Raw genomic sequence first — 19,583 nt, forward strand, 5'->3', positions numbered from 1 at the left:
GGTTACAACAAGACGTCAACATACAATGTCTAAGTAAGGTTACATTGTAATCATTCAAATTTAGATTCTAAGGTTACATAGTTATCTTAACTTTATATTTAATTACACCAAATGACGCTAGTATTACTATACCAAGGCGTTACATTGTGGACATTAGGTTACACTGTGATCATTCAAATTTACACTCCAAAATTACTTAATTATCTTAATATTATACATAATTACCTTAACGTTATACCATTGTTACCCTTTACGATGTAGACGTTAGATTACACTATTAAGGTATTATATTATAGTTGAACAATTAACAGCTTAACGTTCAAACTAAATGGTACCAATTTCGCTATGAGTTTGAATGTTTATGATATTTGAAATATGATTAAAATTATGGAAACTGTTATTAGCATTTCAAAAATCTCATTCTGCACTCTTTACAAGTAGTACGATAGTGTCATTAACTTAAAGAGTATTACAATTCTCAATTTAACTTGGCGCCATCAGTCTAGGTTTCCGATGAATCTTTAACCTTACTGCTCTCTCCAGGCAGCTCGAGGCAAGACTTTTCGATAGCTGCCTCTTCCTTGTCTTCGCTTTTATCAGATACTTCCTCAAGTGGTAGAGGATACGATGATACCTGGCCTGGTTTATTGCCAGGGTTCTCTTTTTCCCCCTGCAAATGATGGTCTAAATTCACTTCAACTGGCATATGTTCAGCATCTCCAGTAGGATGTTCAGACGGCATACGCTCAGCATTCACTTGGTTCAACCCTGCTGCCATTCCCTCTTGTCTGGAAACGACTTCCTTGTTTCTCTTCAAATGCTGATCATCACATGGTGGGACAAAGCCGCTATTAGTTTGGAGATCATGGGTTTCTTCAGCCTCTGTATCAGTAGGATGAAGTTCGGATGGCATGCACACAGTAACTTGGTTCGACCCTGATGTCATTCCCACCTGTCTGGAAACCACTTCCTCGTCTCTCTCCAATTGCTGATCATCGCATGGTCCACTAACACCGCTCTTAGTTTGGAGATCATGGGGTTCTTCTGCCTCAGTACCGTTGGTTGGTGCGTTACCCTGTGGGGATTTTAGACCATCAGGGGCATCTGATATCACCTCCCTTTCACCAGCCTCTTGATGGTCTGTATCGTCGACTGCATCTACGTTGTTGATGGGTTGCGAAATAGAATCTCCATGAGTGTAATCACTCTGTGTACTCACTTCCAAGTCAGGTTCTTCCGCTGTGCTTTCTCCTTTTGATTCACTTTCAGCTGCTTTTAAAGTGGCAGGAAAAGATTGGAAAGCATCCCAATCATCTTCATCCTCTTCTGCCTCTTCGATTTCTTGGTCATCAGAAGGAGAATGCGCTGTGGTGGCTGATGGTGGAGGTTTCTCTTTGCTTGCCTCTGTTGGAACTGGTAATTTTATCTCTAATGACGGAGTTGTGGGCTTCAGCTGGGTTGCATTATGCTCTTGTGTCACAGACGCACGGATGAACCCCTGAAAAGACAAAGGGATTTAAAGTTCTGTTTGTAAGCATCCATAAAAAGTAGAGCCTGAGACTCCCAAGTATTCCAGTTCGTTCCAAAACAATAGCAAAATACTTTTGAAAGACATATCCAATAAACGGCATAGAATACCATTCTTGAATCTGCAATAGCAAGAGCACCCAACAAAGAGAAGAAAAAGAGACCTGAAGTTGCTGTCGTTGTGTTACAGGCATAGACAGCAATATATCCTTGAAGTGAACTGCTGACGAAGGAAGCTGAGCAAGATGAGAAACAAGCCTTACAGCAGTGCTTCTTAATGTATCGACTTCCTGTCAATGATGCATAATTGGAAAACCATCAGTCAAACACGTGATAAAAGACAGTTTGAAACTTTGAATTTTAGAGGCTGCTTATTTTATTACCAGTGAAGAACCTTCTTCTGAAGCCTTGAAAACCACGATTACGGCTTCCAGGAGTAAATTCATAAAACCTCTCTGGCATTCACTAGGTTTTGAAAGTGTCTGCAGCACTACTAAGAGTCTTAAGCATTCGCCAGCAACAGTTGCTGATTTTTCAGTTACAGGTTTCTGTCAACAGAAGACCTTCAGAACGACAAATACCAGAGACAAAAAGGGAAACGGGGTTATAATTATCTAAAAGGATAGTCTGAAACACCTTTAAAGCATTCTGGATTATCACAAAAAAATCTGCTGTAAGCTCCCCAACAAAGAGCATTAAAAAATTGTTGCCTTCCACATTTGGGGTTTTCTGTACCAAACTTTTTAGCACTTGTAAACCAATTGATTGAACCTGTGCACAATAGAAAAAAATATTATCAGTTGTCACATTCTTGGAAAAAATGACCATAATAGTACAGAGAATGCATATGAATGTACCTGTATATTTGAATCGGTAAGTACAGTTTGGACACATTTTGTGCAGTATTTAAACATAGTATAATAGACGGAATCACCATCTCTATTCTCTTCAAGATAATTTATTTCGTAACCCAACTTGGCAAATGATATAGTTTGTTCAAGAGAGAAAGCAAGCTTTGTTTGCAGTAGTATGTGCAAGTCAGATCTCTTATTTTCCTGCAGATGAATGGACTTAATGCAATCCTCGGTCAAATCAGTTATCACATTCAGACAAGTTCCCAATAATTTTTGCATATGAAGAAGACCATCTTCACTGACACCGGATTTATCTGCAATGTGAATTTTGATTAGCCCAAATTTATTAATCAAGAAGCCACTGTTTTAATAAAATTTGGCATAATCTTTAATATGAATATAGAAGGAAAGAAGCAAAATAGGCCTTAAATGGATGTATATGTGTAGAAATTATGTTGGAAGGTAAGTTGACAACTAAGAAAATGGAGGATATGGAAGAACTTTGGTTTTTATTCAAATTAGATAAATAGAATGGTCAGATCAGTTTTATTGTCACAGTGCTCACCATCAATAAAGCTTTTCAATAATAGACTTGTGCACTTGAAAAAATCGTCCACCTTGGAGAAACAAAACTCAGTTGAGGCTTCTCTGATTCCCTTGTAACCAATTAAAAGAAACGCCAATGCAGCAGAGATTAGCTGTGTCTGCGTGCCAAAACATGCAGTTCAGCAAAAAGATAAAAATTAGTGGTTAATACAGTCGTTCAGAATTTTGTAAAAAGCATAGTTATGAAAAACTGCACGGCAATTATATAAATTAGAAATAATTCCCATTCAATATAAATAAACTAGTAACAATGAACACACCTACTGACCTTTGGTTGAAAACAGTTTACGAGTGTTTTAGCAGTGATAAATAATGTGGATATCAAATCCTCCGAGGGTTTGTCCAAAGATATTGCCTTACTACTGAACACAAAAATATGAACCTTCAGCTGATTGAGAGTGATATCAGAGGTTTAAAATAATTAAAAAAAAGTAAAATAAATTTGTATATTGATAGATTCCATTACCTTTGAAATACTTTGTAAAGATAAGCCAAACAAAGTTCCATTGCCAAATACGCAAAGTTGTCCACTTCATAAAAAGATTCAGGGCAGTTCTTCACAATCTATTGAAAGAATTAAAATAAAACACCAATTCAGGATCTGTGACAAAGACAAAATGCACACAGAACTAATCTCTTGTAAAGTCCTTTGAATGGAAGGTTCCCTGGCCAAAGAAGTAAAGTTGTCCACTTCATGAAAAGATTCAGGGAAGTTCTTCACAATTGGAATAATCAAAATAAAACCAAAATACACAATCTATGACTGACATTACACACAGACAACTAGTCTCTTATAAGGTCTTTACATACAGAAATCTTTTTGACATTACAACTCGGAATCTCCGGTCCACAGTTTTCTAAACACATAAATATGCAGCCACCTTTATTAAAGGATATGATTCCTACCAAGCTAACGCACTAAAATGAAAGAAAATATAAGTAAATGAAAAGCAATTTACTGTTATGCGGATCAAATTATTGTTCTGCAAATCCACATACAAGCTTTTATAAAAGAGCTTAAGTTTAGCAAAGTGCAAATGGTTCATAATATCAGTAGGAGTGTAAAAAGGCATGTTGGCTGTTGCAGCCTGCAGGTGGACGCTACGAAAGGAACTGGAATAGTTAGTAACTGAATGAACGAATGAATCATAACATTCTGAGGTAACAACTCAAAATCCAAACATAATTCAGCCTCAATTAATTGGTAAGAACTTCTTCACGTGTATTGTCTTAGAATATGAAAGATCAACGCAAAAAAACAGCATAATACTCATCATAATACCTAAAAAAAGGCCTTAAATTATCCAAGAAGACTTCTTTGTTTTATAATTACCTGTGATATAACAGACACTGAAAGACTATCCCAAGAATTATCCATGCACATAGAATATGAGAAAACCTGCACCAGTCAAATATGAAATAAAGAATTACTACATGAATATCAAAGTCAACAGGTGCCCTGTGCATGGTTAGGGTAGTACTAGTACTACAAAGACCAAAACTGGTGACTGCACAAGTCATAAGGAAAGGGAACCCATAAGATACATGTCAGATAGCATCGTGAATATGGCATCGTGAATACCCAACAGCACAAATAATGAATACAAATCAATTCACTCTTAAAGCAATCTACCACATCGCACCACACTGATAAACTTTGTAATGCTGCATCTTTAGAAAATGTTACAAATTATAAATATATAAAGAGAGTGGAATTTTTTATTAAAGAAGTCATTAAAGATGTCAGTTGTCCAATGTATGTTTGATGCACTAGATGTTCTATTGCAGAGAATACAACTTATTCTATTTGACTTGCAAACTCATTAACTCCCTTACGTTACTTGTAACTGATAAACAGATTAAAATTAGATGATGACTTTAAAAGGAAAGAAAACAATAATGAGCAGAAATATAGGGATCCAAGGATTTGAAGAAACAATTAATAATTTTATCTGACAGTCTTCTTTTTTCATTTATAGGACTGCAATAAGGCCGGCAATGCTTTATGGCACGGAATGTTGGGTAGTGAAGCATCAACACGTACATAAAATAGGTCTAGCGGAGATGAGAATGCTTCGTTGGATGTGTGGGCACACGAGAAAGGATAAGATTAGGAATGAGGATATCCGAGGTAAAGTAGGAGTAGCCGAAATTGAAGGAAAGATGAGAGAAAATCGGTTTCAGTGTTTTGGACACGTGAAACGAAGGTCCATTAACGCTCCGATTAGAAGATTCGATTACGGGATAGAGGTTCAAGGCCGAAGGGGTAGAGGAAGACCTAGAAGGACTTTGGAAGAGACTCTAAGAAAAGACTTAGAGAACTTGGATCTAACGGAAGATGCGACACAGAACTGAGCGCAATGGCATTCTAGGATTCATATAACCGACCCCACTTAGTGAGAAAAGGCTTTGTTGTTGTTGTTGTTGTTGATTAGCGAAATGTAGTAAAATGAGTCATTCAGACGCTTCTGCATAGAAGATGATCACTTCCTACGTAAAACTGCATATGACAACATGTGGCTCTTTTCACAGGATGCCTATGCACACATTAGAGCATTAAGGAGTTAATAAGAGAAAGAGAAAAGGAAACGGATAGCCACCTGTAGCAGTTCTCTGCATATGTCCACAGTGAGAAATCCTGCACTGGCAAACCTTTTGGTCGCCAGAAACTGGAAAACCGGTAATGCAATTTCATATAACTTAATTCCTGGGAAAGATAATTCTTCACTAGCTGAATCTTCACCGCTACTAGCTTTAATGAAATAAATTGGACTTTTCAGTTCACCAAGGGTAGAATATTGGCCCTGAAATAAGACCAGTAGAGCAAATCCCCAAAGAAACTGATATTCTTCGGATTCCATTTCTACCATGCGATGTCCTGACAATAAGCTATTTCTTGATTTATTTTGAGTAGTGCAGTTTGAATACTCCTCCTCTTCAATATTCACAGGAACTGCATCCAATGCAATTGCCTGCAATATTACTGGCCAGGATTCTTCTAAGCAAGGTTGCAACTTTGATGATACCAGAGGAGACTGAATTCCATCAAGAAATGGATTCCACTGTAAAGAAAGAAATTATTAGTGAAAACAAAGCACAGATGCAAGGGATGAAAGCTAGCAGTTTTCCTATCATTTAGCTGACCTTTGTCTTGAGATGCAAGCACAAGAATACATAACTGTAATCCTTCAAAACACTAATCCAGTACTTCCCAAGCATACTTGAACTCTTTGAAAATAATGGTAACAATGCTAGATATTCATCTGGAACCCCACTATGGTGTCTCCTCAAGAACGCATATGTATAACATTTGAGAGAGGCATGAGCAGCAAGAAGTCTTATCTTGATCTACATCACAATTAATAAATTAGTTTTCCATTTAAAAAGTAAAATGGATTCCTTTAATCAAGAAAACAATAAAACAAGAGTTGAACAATGACTTTTATATACCTTGCATGAGACCCATTCTGCAAATGAAGGATAATACAGGTCCTTAAATTCATTCAAAGGTCGTGAAATCAATGAATATATGCGTTTAACAGCAATTTGATCGCCCTTAATAATTCCACTAGTTAGTATCTGTAATCACAATTCACTTCACGTTGTCACTTACACGCAAAAAAAAAACTAAATAAATAGGGAAGAAACCAAGGAAAAGATAAAGTTAGATTTGTCTTTGTTAAAGAACCTTTGTAGCGAGCAGGAAGCCTGCTTCCAATAGAATAGGGCCAGAGGACGAGTCTAAGGCAGTGCGGACAGCAGATACTAACTGGGCCTGAATTTCATACAGCCTCAATTATTAAAAACACCCCCATTTCCCCCCAGTAAAAGCGAATCTAAAACTGAAACTATCTGTCAAATCCCTCCAAGGAGCTTTAACAGAGATAATGGACATCTTTTTGCAATTTCAAATCTCTGTCAAGGAATCTAATAGAAGCAAGTGAAAGAAAATCACAAGCACTTGCTGCACTTCTGACATACCTGATACTGTTCCAGTAGGAGGTGCCCTGGAAGCTCCGGGTCAGGTATCTTTTCAAACTGTTCCCAGCATCACAAGACAGAAATATATATGAACAAAACGAAATACATGATATAAGAATCAAGAAATATCTAAATTATAAGACTTTGCCCAGCTAGATAGCAGTGACATATAAGCTACCCGTATAGAATGGACAATAGGGTGCTCACCTGTCTCAGCCCAATGAGTGTGTTGAAGTAGAAAAAAAGGGGGTGTAAATTAAAAGACAGCAAGACATGAAAGGGGAGTAGTAATTAGTAGAAACTATAATTCCTATTTCAAAGATTTAGGTAAAATGAAAATAAAAGTCAAGTATGTATCAGAAAATATGATGTGAAGAAGAGGTATTAAGATCTATATAGGAAACATATCACATTCAATTAGATATCAGAATATGAGCAAGGCTTGGATTTTAGGAGGTCAAGCATGACTCATGACACTATTTTACAAATTTCTCTATTCTTACAGTGTACATGTAGCGCTTGTACGGTCAAAAGGACTGAGGTGTTTTTGCTCAATTAGTAATTAAGAAACATAACGAAAAAATGAAAAATAAAATAAAACATTTAAAGAAGTCCTAAATCTACCCAACCAAGTGGTGCTGCTGCGATATCATATAAACTAGTAGAATTAGCATGTCTTATACAAACTCACCTTATCTGTAATGGTACCCAGAAGTCCCACACCAATTGGCTGCAAGTTTTCTAACTGGATTGTGCTTATCTATGAAAATTAACAAGAAATGTCAGCTCTAACATGTATTCCTCAGGCATTTGATAGGACATAGTAAAAATTTAAAAGAACAAACAAACTTGACATCCGTACCTGGTATGCAAGGGCTATAAGTTCTTGTATATGGAGGACGAGCCAATCACTGGAGGCCTGTCCATTAGTAGGTTGGCTCCTAGCAGTACAAAGATCAAAATGAGCTGGATTCTTTCCAACAGCTCTAGGTAGGTAACTCAAACACCTACAAAGCAACAAATTACTAAATCAATTAAACGAAGAATACCACAAGTTAAGACAAAAGTTCATGACTAGTTCTTTGAAAGGGAAGAGGGAGCTTGTGCCTTGGTAAGTGTCAAACACAAAAGGGTTTCTAAAGGCACGGCCTATGCACATTTACACCGTTCTTCTAGCTTGTACACTAACGTATGCATACTAAAACTAATTTTATGCTCAATGAAATTTCTTTCATCTGATATTTGAATTGCTACTTAAAAATCAATCCCAAGCTTCGTTGATTATTATTTTCTTGAGGTCCATGGTATAATAATCTTGCACTTGATAGTTTCAATTTTATACAAAGTTTATGTTCTGCCTTGTGGAATCTTGCCCGACACAAACACAGGCTGCAGTCTTCAACACGTGTGAACTCTGGGCACTTTTGTGGGTGTGCCTGTGTGCAGTAGATTTAATGCATCATTTCAGGTAGTGCATGGAAAATATCATCACATACTCAGCAGCAAAAACTCTGGTTCGGTATCTGAGGTGTTTATCTCTATTCAGAATACCATGGGGGCCTATGGTGCTAGAAACCATGTTCTCATCGTCTTCTCCAAAATTCACACTTGGGTCACCCTCTGTACCCTTTGAGGGATAATTTTCTAAGCTGCTACTACTATTAGCATTTCTTCGCATTGATGTGGCAAGAATCTGAGAAAGATTTTGACAATTCACTGAATTAGTAATTGTCCTTTCCAAGACAGGACAAAAAACATGCTTATCTATCAAGAAAATTGGGGATTAAACTGATTTACAAAGTACTATAATTCTATTAACAAGAAGAAACTAAGCTCAATGGATAGAAGTATTCAAGTATACCAAATAGTTTGTCTTTTTTTTTTCTTTCAAAATTTACATCCAAAACATACTATCTGTATAACACTCTGGATGAAAAGAGAACAGACTAAACAAGCTTACCACATTACGACAAATTGATATCCAATGGGATGGACAGGAAGGGCATGATGCATAGAGCAATCGCATGATTGTGGTGCGCACCAGATCCCCTATCCTACAAGGATAAAAATAAGGGGAGATAAGTTATCTTGCATCACTCTCTCTCTACAGATAAATGTCAACAAGAAACCAGGCTAAAAGTGCAGTAAATACTCGGAATCTGTTTCTTCATCCAGCATGTGAAATAACTTCTCTTCTATTTGCTCGACAACAATGGAAACCTGTATGATAGAAAATCAGTGAATGATCTGATTTATTGTGATGAGACTTATATTTGAAGATGGAAAGTAACATGAGGGCATACCGGATCTTTTTCAATCAGATGTCGTAGAGTGGAAACAGCTAGATGCCTTAACGCTGGCTGCTTGAAAATGGAAAGAAAAAAAAGGGTAACTTCATATTATGGAAAGGAGCAGAAATATATAAGTATATGAACTTCACCAGCCACAGAAACAAAACCTGTCTTGAGGACAAAGTAGGTAGAAGAGTTTGCACATGGGTGTGCACGGAAACAGCTTGTGGTGCAAAAAGAACAAGTTGCTGGGTGAAGCGTACACTCCTGCAACAATAATAGCTTTTGAATGGAGCCAATTTCTATTCTCTAACACAAAAACAAAACAAACAATTGTAGAAGAGAACATATTACATGAAAACTAAACAAGTGTTGAATAAATTGGAATACGTACTCAAGCATCATTGCTGTTTCTTGCCCAGAGCTTATCTCGGAAACAACAGACTACAAAAATCAAAATTAGAAAAAAAAAATCAACAAATGGACACCAGTCTGTGAATTCAATTAACTATAATATAAATGGAAAGAGATGAAAGTAAGTCCGTTGAAATTTCACCAAAAAATAATTAAAAACTTAATAAGTATGTACTGAAATATGCCAATTCTTAACATGATAAAACATATTAGTATTACAGCAGAAGCTCAGAGGCAGTGGAAAATTTCGATAACAATACCTTGCAACGTGAAAAGAAAATACTTCCAGGGGCAAGTTCAGGACCAAGAACAGCAACAATAGCATTTATAAGACGGCCAACACCTTGCTGAAGTGCAACCCATCCATTCTCCTCAGACAAAAGAATGTCCAGAGCAAGACCAAGTGTTGCCTACAGAGAAGAAATGTGACGAGAGAACATTGTTCAGTCAAGTACAAACTAACAATTCATCTGCTAAGAGGTACAAATCTAAGATGATAGTCTGCTCTAACAACAAAACCTACCAAAATATACACAGAGTTAGAACTTCAAGGTTATCGGTGAAAACACTATCAGTTATATACTTCATACAAGGGCAATCACTTTTCAGTAGACAATACAAGAAAGATCAATACTGCTCACAAATGTATCAGTTAAACAAGGCAACAGCTTAATTCAAACAAATGTCATTTATCCATAACCAATACCTTTGATAGTCTACAAATGAATCTGTCATAGGGCCTGAAAGTATCATGTTACCTCAGAGATACAAAGGTCAAAGCATGCCAACAGTTTCTTTCAAATCACTTCAAGGTCTAAATCAATGACAACATACTTATCCAAGATAACAAAGCAATTAGTAACAAAGACATTACCATCTCACAAGAGCGCTGAAGTGAATCTAAACTAAAAAGATACCACAACAGTTGCAAATTTCTTTTCATCTATTGCCAAGATTTGTATTCCGATTATGCCAATGTAAACAGCATTACTTAACACACTACAACCATTAAAAACATGAGTTACCTGGACTTGAGATACATAGGACAAGCCAGCAGCTTCAATGGTTAACAGAAGCCCATGCAAAGACCAGATCTGTAAACCAGCTATTGAACTTTTAGAAAGCAGCGAGATTGAGCTCACAGTTGAAGGCACTAAAGTTGACAATGCCATGCCTCCTGCACTGCAGGCATAATATGCAAGGACATTGAGATAAAGTATAACCTCTACTTAAGATCCCCATCAAAAGGATCACTAATTGAAAATTTAAAAATCAAAGGAAAAAAAAAAGATTAGCAAAGATATCAGATGATAGCAGAACTCCACGAGTGAACAACTCATCCTAAAATCTGCATGTGATGTGATAAACAGACAAAAGTTTAACCATATAAAGACTTAGTTCAAGTGATTATCAGAATTGCCTCCCCCGGATATGAACTAGATATCAACTGCAAATGACTCATGAATTGTGACTTGCAACCTGATCCTGAGGAAAATTTTAAATTCAATACCAAGGGAGGTGCAATGCAAGTGTGATACTACAACACCCGCCTTCAGGCATGTATCTCTTTTATAGAAAGAGGTAGCAAAAGAAAGCAATAGAATAGACATTCTATATGCTACTTAAGATTCAAGAGTACCAGTAAGAATATCCCTGTAAATATTCATAACAAACTTGAAAGGAAGTTCAATATGTCACCTGCGGTGAATGCAGCCAAGAGCAAAAGCAATTGATCCAGCATAGTTTGAATCAGTTGCCCCAGTTAAGTCACCAAGCAGAGATCTAGTCTGTGTGTCACCCAAACAATGAATCAGAGTGGGAAGGAAAGACATGGGCAGAGGGAGAACGAGAAAAGGAAAGCTGCAGAGTCAGCAGCACGACTGAAATTCAAAGAACAAAGGTGATGTTTGACATTGATATGTTTGAACTACCATTCTTGCTGTAAAGATATCATTTCCAAGACGAGCTAAAAGACCCAGACATTCTGATGAAGCCCTACGCTGTGATGGACAGATATCTCCCTCTGCCAGAATGCTCTGTTAAATTAGGACAACAAATGTCAGTACAGATGGTGTGTGAGAACAACACTGCCTGAAAAATAACACATCTTTATAAAAACACCTGAAATATAGCCTGTGCTGAGTTTAGTATCTCAAGTGCTAATGGTTGGGGACGCAAGGAAAGCAAAGCCTGAGGAAAGCATTTAAATATGAGTTGATGTCAGACATTGCAAAACAAGATATAGTCGATAAGAAAAGAAAACCCAGCACCTTAAATCCTGAAAGTAACCCCACACATATATTAGTTATGCTCCCTGCATGCCATGGTTGCTTTTTGCCAGCTTTCAGGCACTGCTCAATCGTTCCAAGAAGTGACAGCATCCCACCACTATCCTGGGATGTTAGTTCCAACTGATGTTAACTACCAGTCACTTGTAAGAGAAGTCCAAATATGACAAATTTTCCTACCTGCGAGGCAAACAAGATGCCAAAGCAGAGGAGCATCTGGTTCACCAATGTCTTGTTTACTGGTTCCAGCTTCATTGGCAAGTTAAAAAGTAAACATCAATATTGACAGAAGCATGTCTCTATTAACATGAAGTACAGGAGCTGACTTAAATAGCTTCAACACATTAGCAGAAGCTAAAATAAACTTGTCTGACTTAAAAAACTGTACCTGAGGAAAGCTACAAATTTCATTCTCCCAGACACAAGGAATAAGGCCATCTTTTCCACCTTGAAAAGCACGAAGTTCATCTTCAAACCAATCTCTGAATAAACACAATTACCAATAAACAAATATCACCTGAATTGAAAAAAGAAGCAGAGAAAATGACTGAAAGCTCTGAAGCTCTGACCAAATTAAAGTACAATGTTCAGTAATAGTTTAAGACAAAGCCGGTGGAAAGGTAGACACCTTCCAGGAATCCAGGGACCCAACCATGCATCTCTTTTGTCTAACAGAAACCTCAAGCATGTACTTTCTTCACATCCAGAAGCCTCTCTTTCATGTCAGCAACAAGGAAAAAAACATCCACGTCAGACACAAAATAACATTTAAACAAGACTTGACAGTTGAATTAATGCCCTTTTCTTTATGACACAAAGAAAATAAAAGTCGAATGCAAGGTGATGGGACAGTAAAATAGGCAGCTAACTTTACATGAATGGACTTGTGCAAATTTGAAGAACCATGCGGTGGTCATTCTTATATGCTGTTGGATCAGGAAGAGACTGGTAAGCTATTAATGTCCTGATGATAAATATATCCAAAGCAGGCTTCACATTTGGCAGTTGCTTGGCCGCTATCAGTGATATATACGATAAAGCCCTGCATTCCATCTCATCTCAGAAAATAGTTTTGAGCATGATCTAAAGTAACACAGCTTCTGACTTAAACTGAGCATATGAAACTAGCAAGACACGCAGCAACTAGAACTAACCATGAATTGAACAAATTAGAGAACAAAATCGTGATAGAACAAACTCACCTGCTCAGGTATACAAGTACAGGTTGAAGCAAAATCCCATTATTCCCATCATTAGGAGAAAGAAAGCATCTTAAAAATGCAGTAAGTGCATCAACTGCAGCAGACCACATGCTACAAGGCAGCAAGATGAAAGTGTTAACCACCGGAAAAGACATTAGTCATGTATGCTCGAGCCCTAACTTTTATCAGATAGTTCAATCGTACTGCAATGACTGATGCATTATACCTAGAGAATCTCAAAAGTTTAAAGACAGAGGCAGGAAAGTGCAGTAAACTGAGAGTTTGAGGAATATACGAACATAAGCCTGTTTACAGAAATCATACAGTACATACTAACCGAATCCTACTTATCAAATCTCCAGTATGGTTAGTTTCATCTTCTGGATTTCCAGTAAAGAGGGAAGCCCACAAGGAAAGAATATCAAAAACCTGGTCTTCAAGTTCCTGCATGCATGAAGAAGATCCCTTAACATAGAAATAATCTCTCTTTTAATTCAATAATACAAGCTCCTTGGCCTGTGACTTGAAAGGTAAAAGTAGATTAAAAGAAACAGGGATTATCTTCTACCTCCTTTGGCATAGAAGCTAACAGGGATGACAAAAGTAACCACCCAGCTTCTTTTTCAATTGTAGCTGCCAGAGGGTTCCGACTAGATTCAGTCAGCATCTTCTTTGAAACTTCAAGGATTGACCTGGGCAATCTGGGATAGTAACATGTAAAAACTAGCTTTAAGAAACCAACAGTTTACAGTGACTGGAAAAGAAAACAGGTTGAATGTAACAATGACCATAACAACATAAATCTACGCCAAATATGAAACAGTGGAATCCAACGGCCCCCAGCAGCATATATGACATAAAGAAAACAAATTAAAGATAAGGAAACAAAAAGAATGAATTTGCTCTGACAAGTGATGCTAAGAAAAAACGTGATAAATAACCAACGTATCTACTACTTTTTCTTCTATTACAGCTAAACCACACCACCAATGACTGGTATCTCCTATAGATATCTACTTCTTATTTGTTCCTTGTGGACACACAAAATAAGATGACACCATTACCTGGCAGGAAAACCGAGAGGTAATTTTGGGGAAATGGACACCAGAGCTGCCAAGACAGTAGCTTGTCCATGCAAAGAATCAAGCTCTAATTGCAAAGTGCTCCCCTGAGAAACATAAACAAGAGCAATTTACTTAACAGATGCCATAGTTAATAGGAAACATTCCAAAGAATGCTTACAATCAACAAACAGAAAATGACAATGAAAAGTTTGTCATCATTCCACTGGCCCAAGATTCCTAAAAGTGGTTTGCTAACCTCAAACTGTGCTCTAAAACACATTGATATTTCAAAAAAGAAATTCAAAAAGTTGGATGCTTCATGAGAAGGACCAATAAAATATGGCAAAAAGAAGTAATTTACGTGGGAGACTATATGTAGAAGCATCAACTGAAAGAAATACCACCAGCTCAGGTTACCAGACCCTTGTCTTCAAATGGTAATCACAAAATATGTCAAAGGTCAAAAATTAAGCAAACGATCAGCACTTCCAAATAATTGAGGACTTGAGACCATAGTTGCCTCTTCCTTTTCCTTGCTGGCTCTATTTCCTAAATATTTGCTGGTATCAGTTTATCTGGCTACCCGCAATTCTGGACTCTATTAACCCATCCCCATTGGACAATGCCAATAAAGCCAATTGCACTTGATGACAGCATGAAAAACTGTGGCATAGGCAAAAAGAACATATAGCAGCTAGAATATGAAGCCACTACCGGAAAGCAGAAAACAGGAAGCGAGAAAATCTGGGCAATTACCATCAAGATAAACAGGAATAGTTTGATAAGGCACTATGACTGACATAGGCATGCTGGTAAAAGAACAAACAAAAACAGAACAAAACAAAACAAACAAGCAACAACAGCTACTACTACCACCAACAAAAGCTTTCAAAACTTGCAAATGAATGCATAAGCTACATATATTATCATAAGACAAATAAATTGACCAGAAATCAATAAAATGAAGTCGAGAAGGCATAACAGTCAACATCACATCGCACCTTCTCAAATGCCAAATTTTCTCTCAAAGCATTCAGCATGGTCACTCCATAAGAAATTAACCCACCAACACAGGTGGGATCAACTTCAGCCAGTGCACGTAATGTCAAAGCAGCCTCAATTCGAACCTGACAAAAGATTATCGATCAAAATTTAACTAAGAGAAATGAAAGGAGCATAATAATTTTTAATCTACCAAAGACGTTTGCCTTCAAGTAAGAAAGAAATCATGAGCTTACAAGTTGTGAAGAATGAGATACTGCTGCAACAACAGTGTCGTCAAGAACTTCCTTGAATTCAACAGGAACCTGCAAATAGATGGAGCAAGCACAACGTACCTAGTTAACTACAAGAGAAACAACTAACATTATGGTGTTCTTCCATTCTATGATGTTAATCAGCAAGAAAAATGTTCAAGATATAACTGATAATGTGAACATACCACATTAATATTTTAATGGAATAATTCCTCAGATGATCAATATGTGAATAACGGTATGACCACACAAAAATTAAAAGTCATCATTGATTATATATATCATTGAAGAGACACTTACCTCTCCCAGCGTTTTCAGGGTATATGATGCAGTACGTAGGGCAGCAATTTTCATGGAAGGACTGGCATCTAGAGACATAAGCTGCAAGTTTCATAAAAACATTCAATTACCAACAGATGGCATAGAACAACGGGTAGCCATCAGAAGATTTAATTGAAAGAACACCTCCATGACAACAAAAATGGAAATAATTTTAGATAACCTGATTCCCAAGAAATCCCAAAAAATTCCTTTGCGTAGGCTCTGTCATTTGATCAGTAACACCAACACGAAGGATATAAAGAACACAAGCCTTGAGTAAAGCAAATGAGGGATAATGGTCAGTTCTTTAAATTAGAGAATAAGAAGATTCATGACAACATTAGCAATCAATGAAGTTGTTACAGTAACTCATATTATGGATCCATCAGATTTAGGTAATAACAAGCTTGGTCATGTACATAACGGCGTAACTGTCTTATTTTTCAATGCATGATGCATCAAACTTGTAATGCTTCATATACTGATAAGTTCATCCTTATTCAGCAGCTAAAGAGAAAAAATAGCATCACAGCCTTGGAACCTGAGTACACATTCATCCTTCAAGTTCCAGAACATCTAGACATGCATCGGTAATTATTTCTCAAAAATGCTAAAGAAAATATATCACATTGTTCATGTTGGCGGCATAAAACAACCTGTAATTGAAGTTATTGAACTCATGCAAATAATGTAGCCTCTAAGCTTTGGTTTTTGGTTTTTTTTTTTTTTTTTTGAGAAACAATTTTATCATTTTTTTTTACAAAGACAGCTTAAAAGAGAATCTACATAATGTTAAAGAGTTGAAGGCCATGAATTTGTAGAAGAATACCAGTGAATAGGCATCAACAGAATTATCGGAACAAAGCATTTCCATAACCTGAATTGCATAGTTTTGTAGCTCACTATCTGGATGCATGTATTTTAGACGAATAGCCTGCAATATACAATCCAATAATAGATAAGCATGCACTACTACCCAGGCAAAATGTTAAATAACTGCAACTCCACTCCAACCTAGGGCTGTCAGAGGGCAGACTGGTTTAGGGGGAAAACACCAGACAAAACAGACGTTAAATGCAGTGAAACCAAGATAACAGCAGAAATATTGTTAAATGATAACACTTTCTTGTCAAATAAATTATCCTTATTCAATATGGTTTTATTCCATGGAATTCAACTCAAGATTCACCAGAACAACAAAAGGAGAGGGGAAAGAAAAAGGAGAGGAAGTCAATATCAGCATCTACCTGTAAAAAGAATACCCAAGACAAGGTTATGCCAACTCGCACGTCCTTTGACCGAGCTCCAACTACACATTGGAAAAATTGTAGTTTCACTAATCCCATGAATTATGAACATCTTTCAAGTTCAGTAGCAGGAAAAGTCTTAATGTAGGGGCAGTGGGCACCCACACTGGCAGGAAAACTACAAAAATACCTTTTGTGAAAGGCAAAGCTAAATGCCTATGCAAACCACCTTCCAGTTTCTTTGCTGGAGGAAAAGGTCCTTTCCCCCTTGGTTGAACCTAGGAGCAATATAACACATCACAGTTAGATTGTTGACCTAGGTAGATGAAACTTCAAAGAGATAAGGAAAAATATCACAGAAACATATGCAAACCTGTGCATGAGGATTCATTCCAAGAGCAAGCAACGAACCCAATGCTTCAGCAAATGCATCACGGACAGATGAAACAGGATCTTCAAGGGCCTACTATACCGGCCAAATGGGTAAGTAAAGAACTATAACATTGGCATCTTTAAGACTGAAATTTGAAACACTCAGAAGTACAAGACCAACAAGGAAAACTTGGCAATGAAAAGCATCTACCTTGACACAATAAGAAGCTGAACTGTCTAGTTCTCCCACCCCTAGACCCGGTCCTCCGATAATGGCAAATGCCTTCAGACATCTGGCAGCAGCAATTCTAACAAGAAATGATTTATCACCAACAGCAAACCGCATGATGAGACGAAATGCCTCTGTATATGCTGAAGCCGCTGCGTTTCCACCAGAGCCTTCCAAAGCATTTTGAAGCATATATAAAGCTTCTTGTCTCACAAATTCCTGAGTTACATGCAGTTCAACTTAGAGGTGCAACAAACAAGAGAAAACAAGAACCCAAAAAGAAAACATAAAGTATATTCAATATTCAATCATATGGTAAGCCTATGAGATACTTGGGGGAGAATACTTAATTAAAGTATTTTGAGTCTTGACCAGTACTTCCAACTATTTTGGAATGACCATAGGGTCCTATACTAGTTGAAGCAGAAAAAATGTTAGTGTGAACATAGAGTTCCCAAAAGCAGCATTGTTCAGTTGGTGCAGAAAATGACAAAGACACTTCATCCTTTCCACTTCTTTCATAATGAAAGTTTACAGAATACAAGGAAAAAAGCTAAAAATATTAGAGCAAAATTGCAGATACAATGAAACTACCTCGTTAAACTTGAAAAGTTTCATGGCAATGATAGTCGTTTCAAGTAAACCCGATGTGATTCGCCTCCCAAAATGTCTATATAATTCTCCTAAGCATTGTGCAGCACCTACATCATAGTTTTCAAAATGATAATTATTAATGTTAAAACAAAACACACACAAAACAGAAAAAGGAAAACATTAAGTGCACTAAATCAGGAAAATGCCTGAGTTAAACCATAAATATAAACAAATAGAAGCAGGTTATGAGTTAGACCAGATAACCTACGTACCAAAGAGGTACATTACCAGTTTACACAAAATACACATAAAAGTGGAAACAGCCGGTCATTTCAACTAACCAGCAAGTTTTTGCGGTTCACTCCTTCTCCCATCAGAGAGAAAGCCTTGGAGACTGCTCGCTCTAGAATATATAGAAATGCCATCTCCATTAGATATAACCCTCGCCATAGCAACTGAAGCCAGATGGCGGACAGGTCGCCGAGCACCAAGAATAAGCAAGGAATATAATGCGTCCTCGCATCTCCTTTGCCACAACAAAATGGATTCCTGCAAGTCATCATTTCCACGCCGACCGTTAACAGTTTACACGTACAGAAATTTATCCATTACTCATTACAAATACTATAATGTACTAAAGATCTAATCAATCCAAGTGCTGATATGTATAACTCAGCCCCTACAATTTGAACTATTTACAAGAATTCAGGATCTAATCAATCAAATTAAGATGCGGATTCCTCAGTCGCCTCGCCAGTACTATGGGTAAACAAGGAAGGAAAATATCAAGTCTAATTCCGAAGGAGGCTCTACATATATACCAAATCAAATCGTAATTGGGGTGCAGAATAGAATGTAATAAAAACTGAGTAAAAGTGGAAAGATAATGGAGTGAGAGGGACCTTGGGCTCTTCGTTAATGGTGGAGATGAGATCGGAGAGGAGATCGAAGCATAGAAGTGGCTCCGGAGGCTTATGGGATGCTGAGGCGACTATGGACTCCAATTGCGCTACCAGTACACCGAACTGAGAGAGGGGGGCATTCTCTGTTGTCACATACTTCGCCATCGTGGAAGCGGCAGTAGAATGATCAAGGAAGACGAACAAGATTGAGAAAACTCAAGCAGTACAAGAAGTAAACAACATTGAAACTCTGGTATTTGGACTGGGACGAAGACTCTTCACCGTCATGGTGTCTGTGGGGTCAGTACAGTCTGGTTGAGGAGGTACGGCGCGCGATGCAGGTGGTGGTGGAGTGACGCAGAGAGCAAGTTCTTTTCTTTGGGACCAAAAAGCAGGGAATGAGAGTTTTTTCACATTTCAATTTTCCACCCAATT

General features: G+C 37.4%; 1 protein-coding gene across 3 annotated transcripts; it reads right to left on the reverse strand.

Moving 5' to 3' along the window:
- Positions 1 to 350: 350 nt before the first annotated feature.
- On the reverse strand, positions 351 to 19,575 carry LOC137744755 (protein SWEETIE-like). Of its 3 annotated transcripts, none has more exons than XM_068484550.1 (48): positions 19,149 to 19,575; positions 18,588 to 18,795; positions 18,247 to 18,353; positions 17,635 to 17,871; positions 17,425 to 17,514; positions 17,242 to 17,329; positions 17,052 to 17,113; positions 16,634 to 16,738; positions 15,986 to 16,075; positions 15,784 to 15,864; positions 15,466 to 15,534; positions 15,229 to 15,354; positions 14,228 to 14,331; positions 13,732 to 13,864; positions 13,501 to 13,607; positions 13,164 to 13,274; positions 12,836 to 13,003; positions 12,590 to 12,676; positions 12,350 to 12,443; positions 12,142 to 12,210; positions 11,944 to 12,066; positions 11,795 to 11,863; positions 11,605 to 11,709; positions 11,372 to 11,460; positions 10,699 to 10,855; positions 9,934 to 10,083; positions 9,654 to 9,703; positions 9,427 to 9,526; positions 9,272 to 9,328; positions 9,121 to 9,188; positions 8,929 to 9,022; positions 8,465 to 8,661; positions 7,831 to 7,975; positions 7,660 to 7,728; positions 6,969 to 7,025; positions 6,676 to 6,762; positions 6,438 to 6,566; positions 6,132 to 6,335; positions 5,588 to 6,049; positions 4,321 to 4,386; positions 3,454 to 3,551; positions 3,256 to 3,346; positions 2,947 to 3,085; positions 2,385 to 2,695; positions 2,164 to 2,298; positions 1,911 to 2,075; positions 1,692 to 1,817; positions 351 to 1,498 (listed from the first exon to the last, which is right to left on the reverse strand). In XM_068484550.1, the coding sequence occupies exons 1-48, from the start codon at positions 19,311 to 19,313 to the stop codon at positions 503 to 505; spliced, it is 6,840 nt and encodes a 2,279-aa protein (XP_068340651.1). In that variant the 5' UTR covers positions 19,314 to 19,575; the 3' UTR covers positions 351 to 502. The 3 variants fall into 3 exon arrangements, with proteins under 3 accessions (XP_068340651.1, XP_068340650.1, XP_068340652.1); XM_068484549.1 differs by having other exon boundaries at positions 3,256 to 3,349; XM_068484551.1 differs by lacking the exons at positions 18,247 to 18,353; positions 18,588 to 18,795; positions 19,149 to 19,575 and having other exon boundaries at positions 3,256 to 3,349; positions 17,425 to 17,517; positions 17,635 to 17,680.
- Positions 19,576 to 19,583: the final 8 nt, after the last annotated feature.

The sequence above is a fragment of the Pyrus communis genome, chromosome 9, assembly GCF_963583255.1.
Source record: "Pyrus communis chromosome 9, drPyrComm1.1, whole genome shotgun sequence".
Lineage (NCBI taxonomy): Eukaryota > Viridiplantae > Streptophyta > Magnoliopsida > Rosales > Rosaceae > Pyrus > Pyrus communis.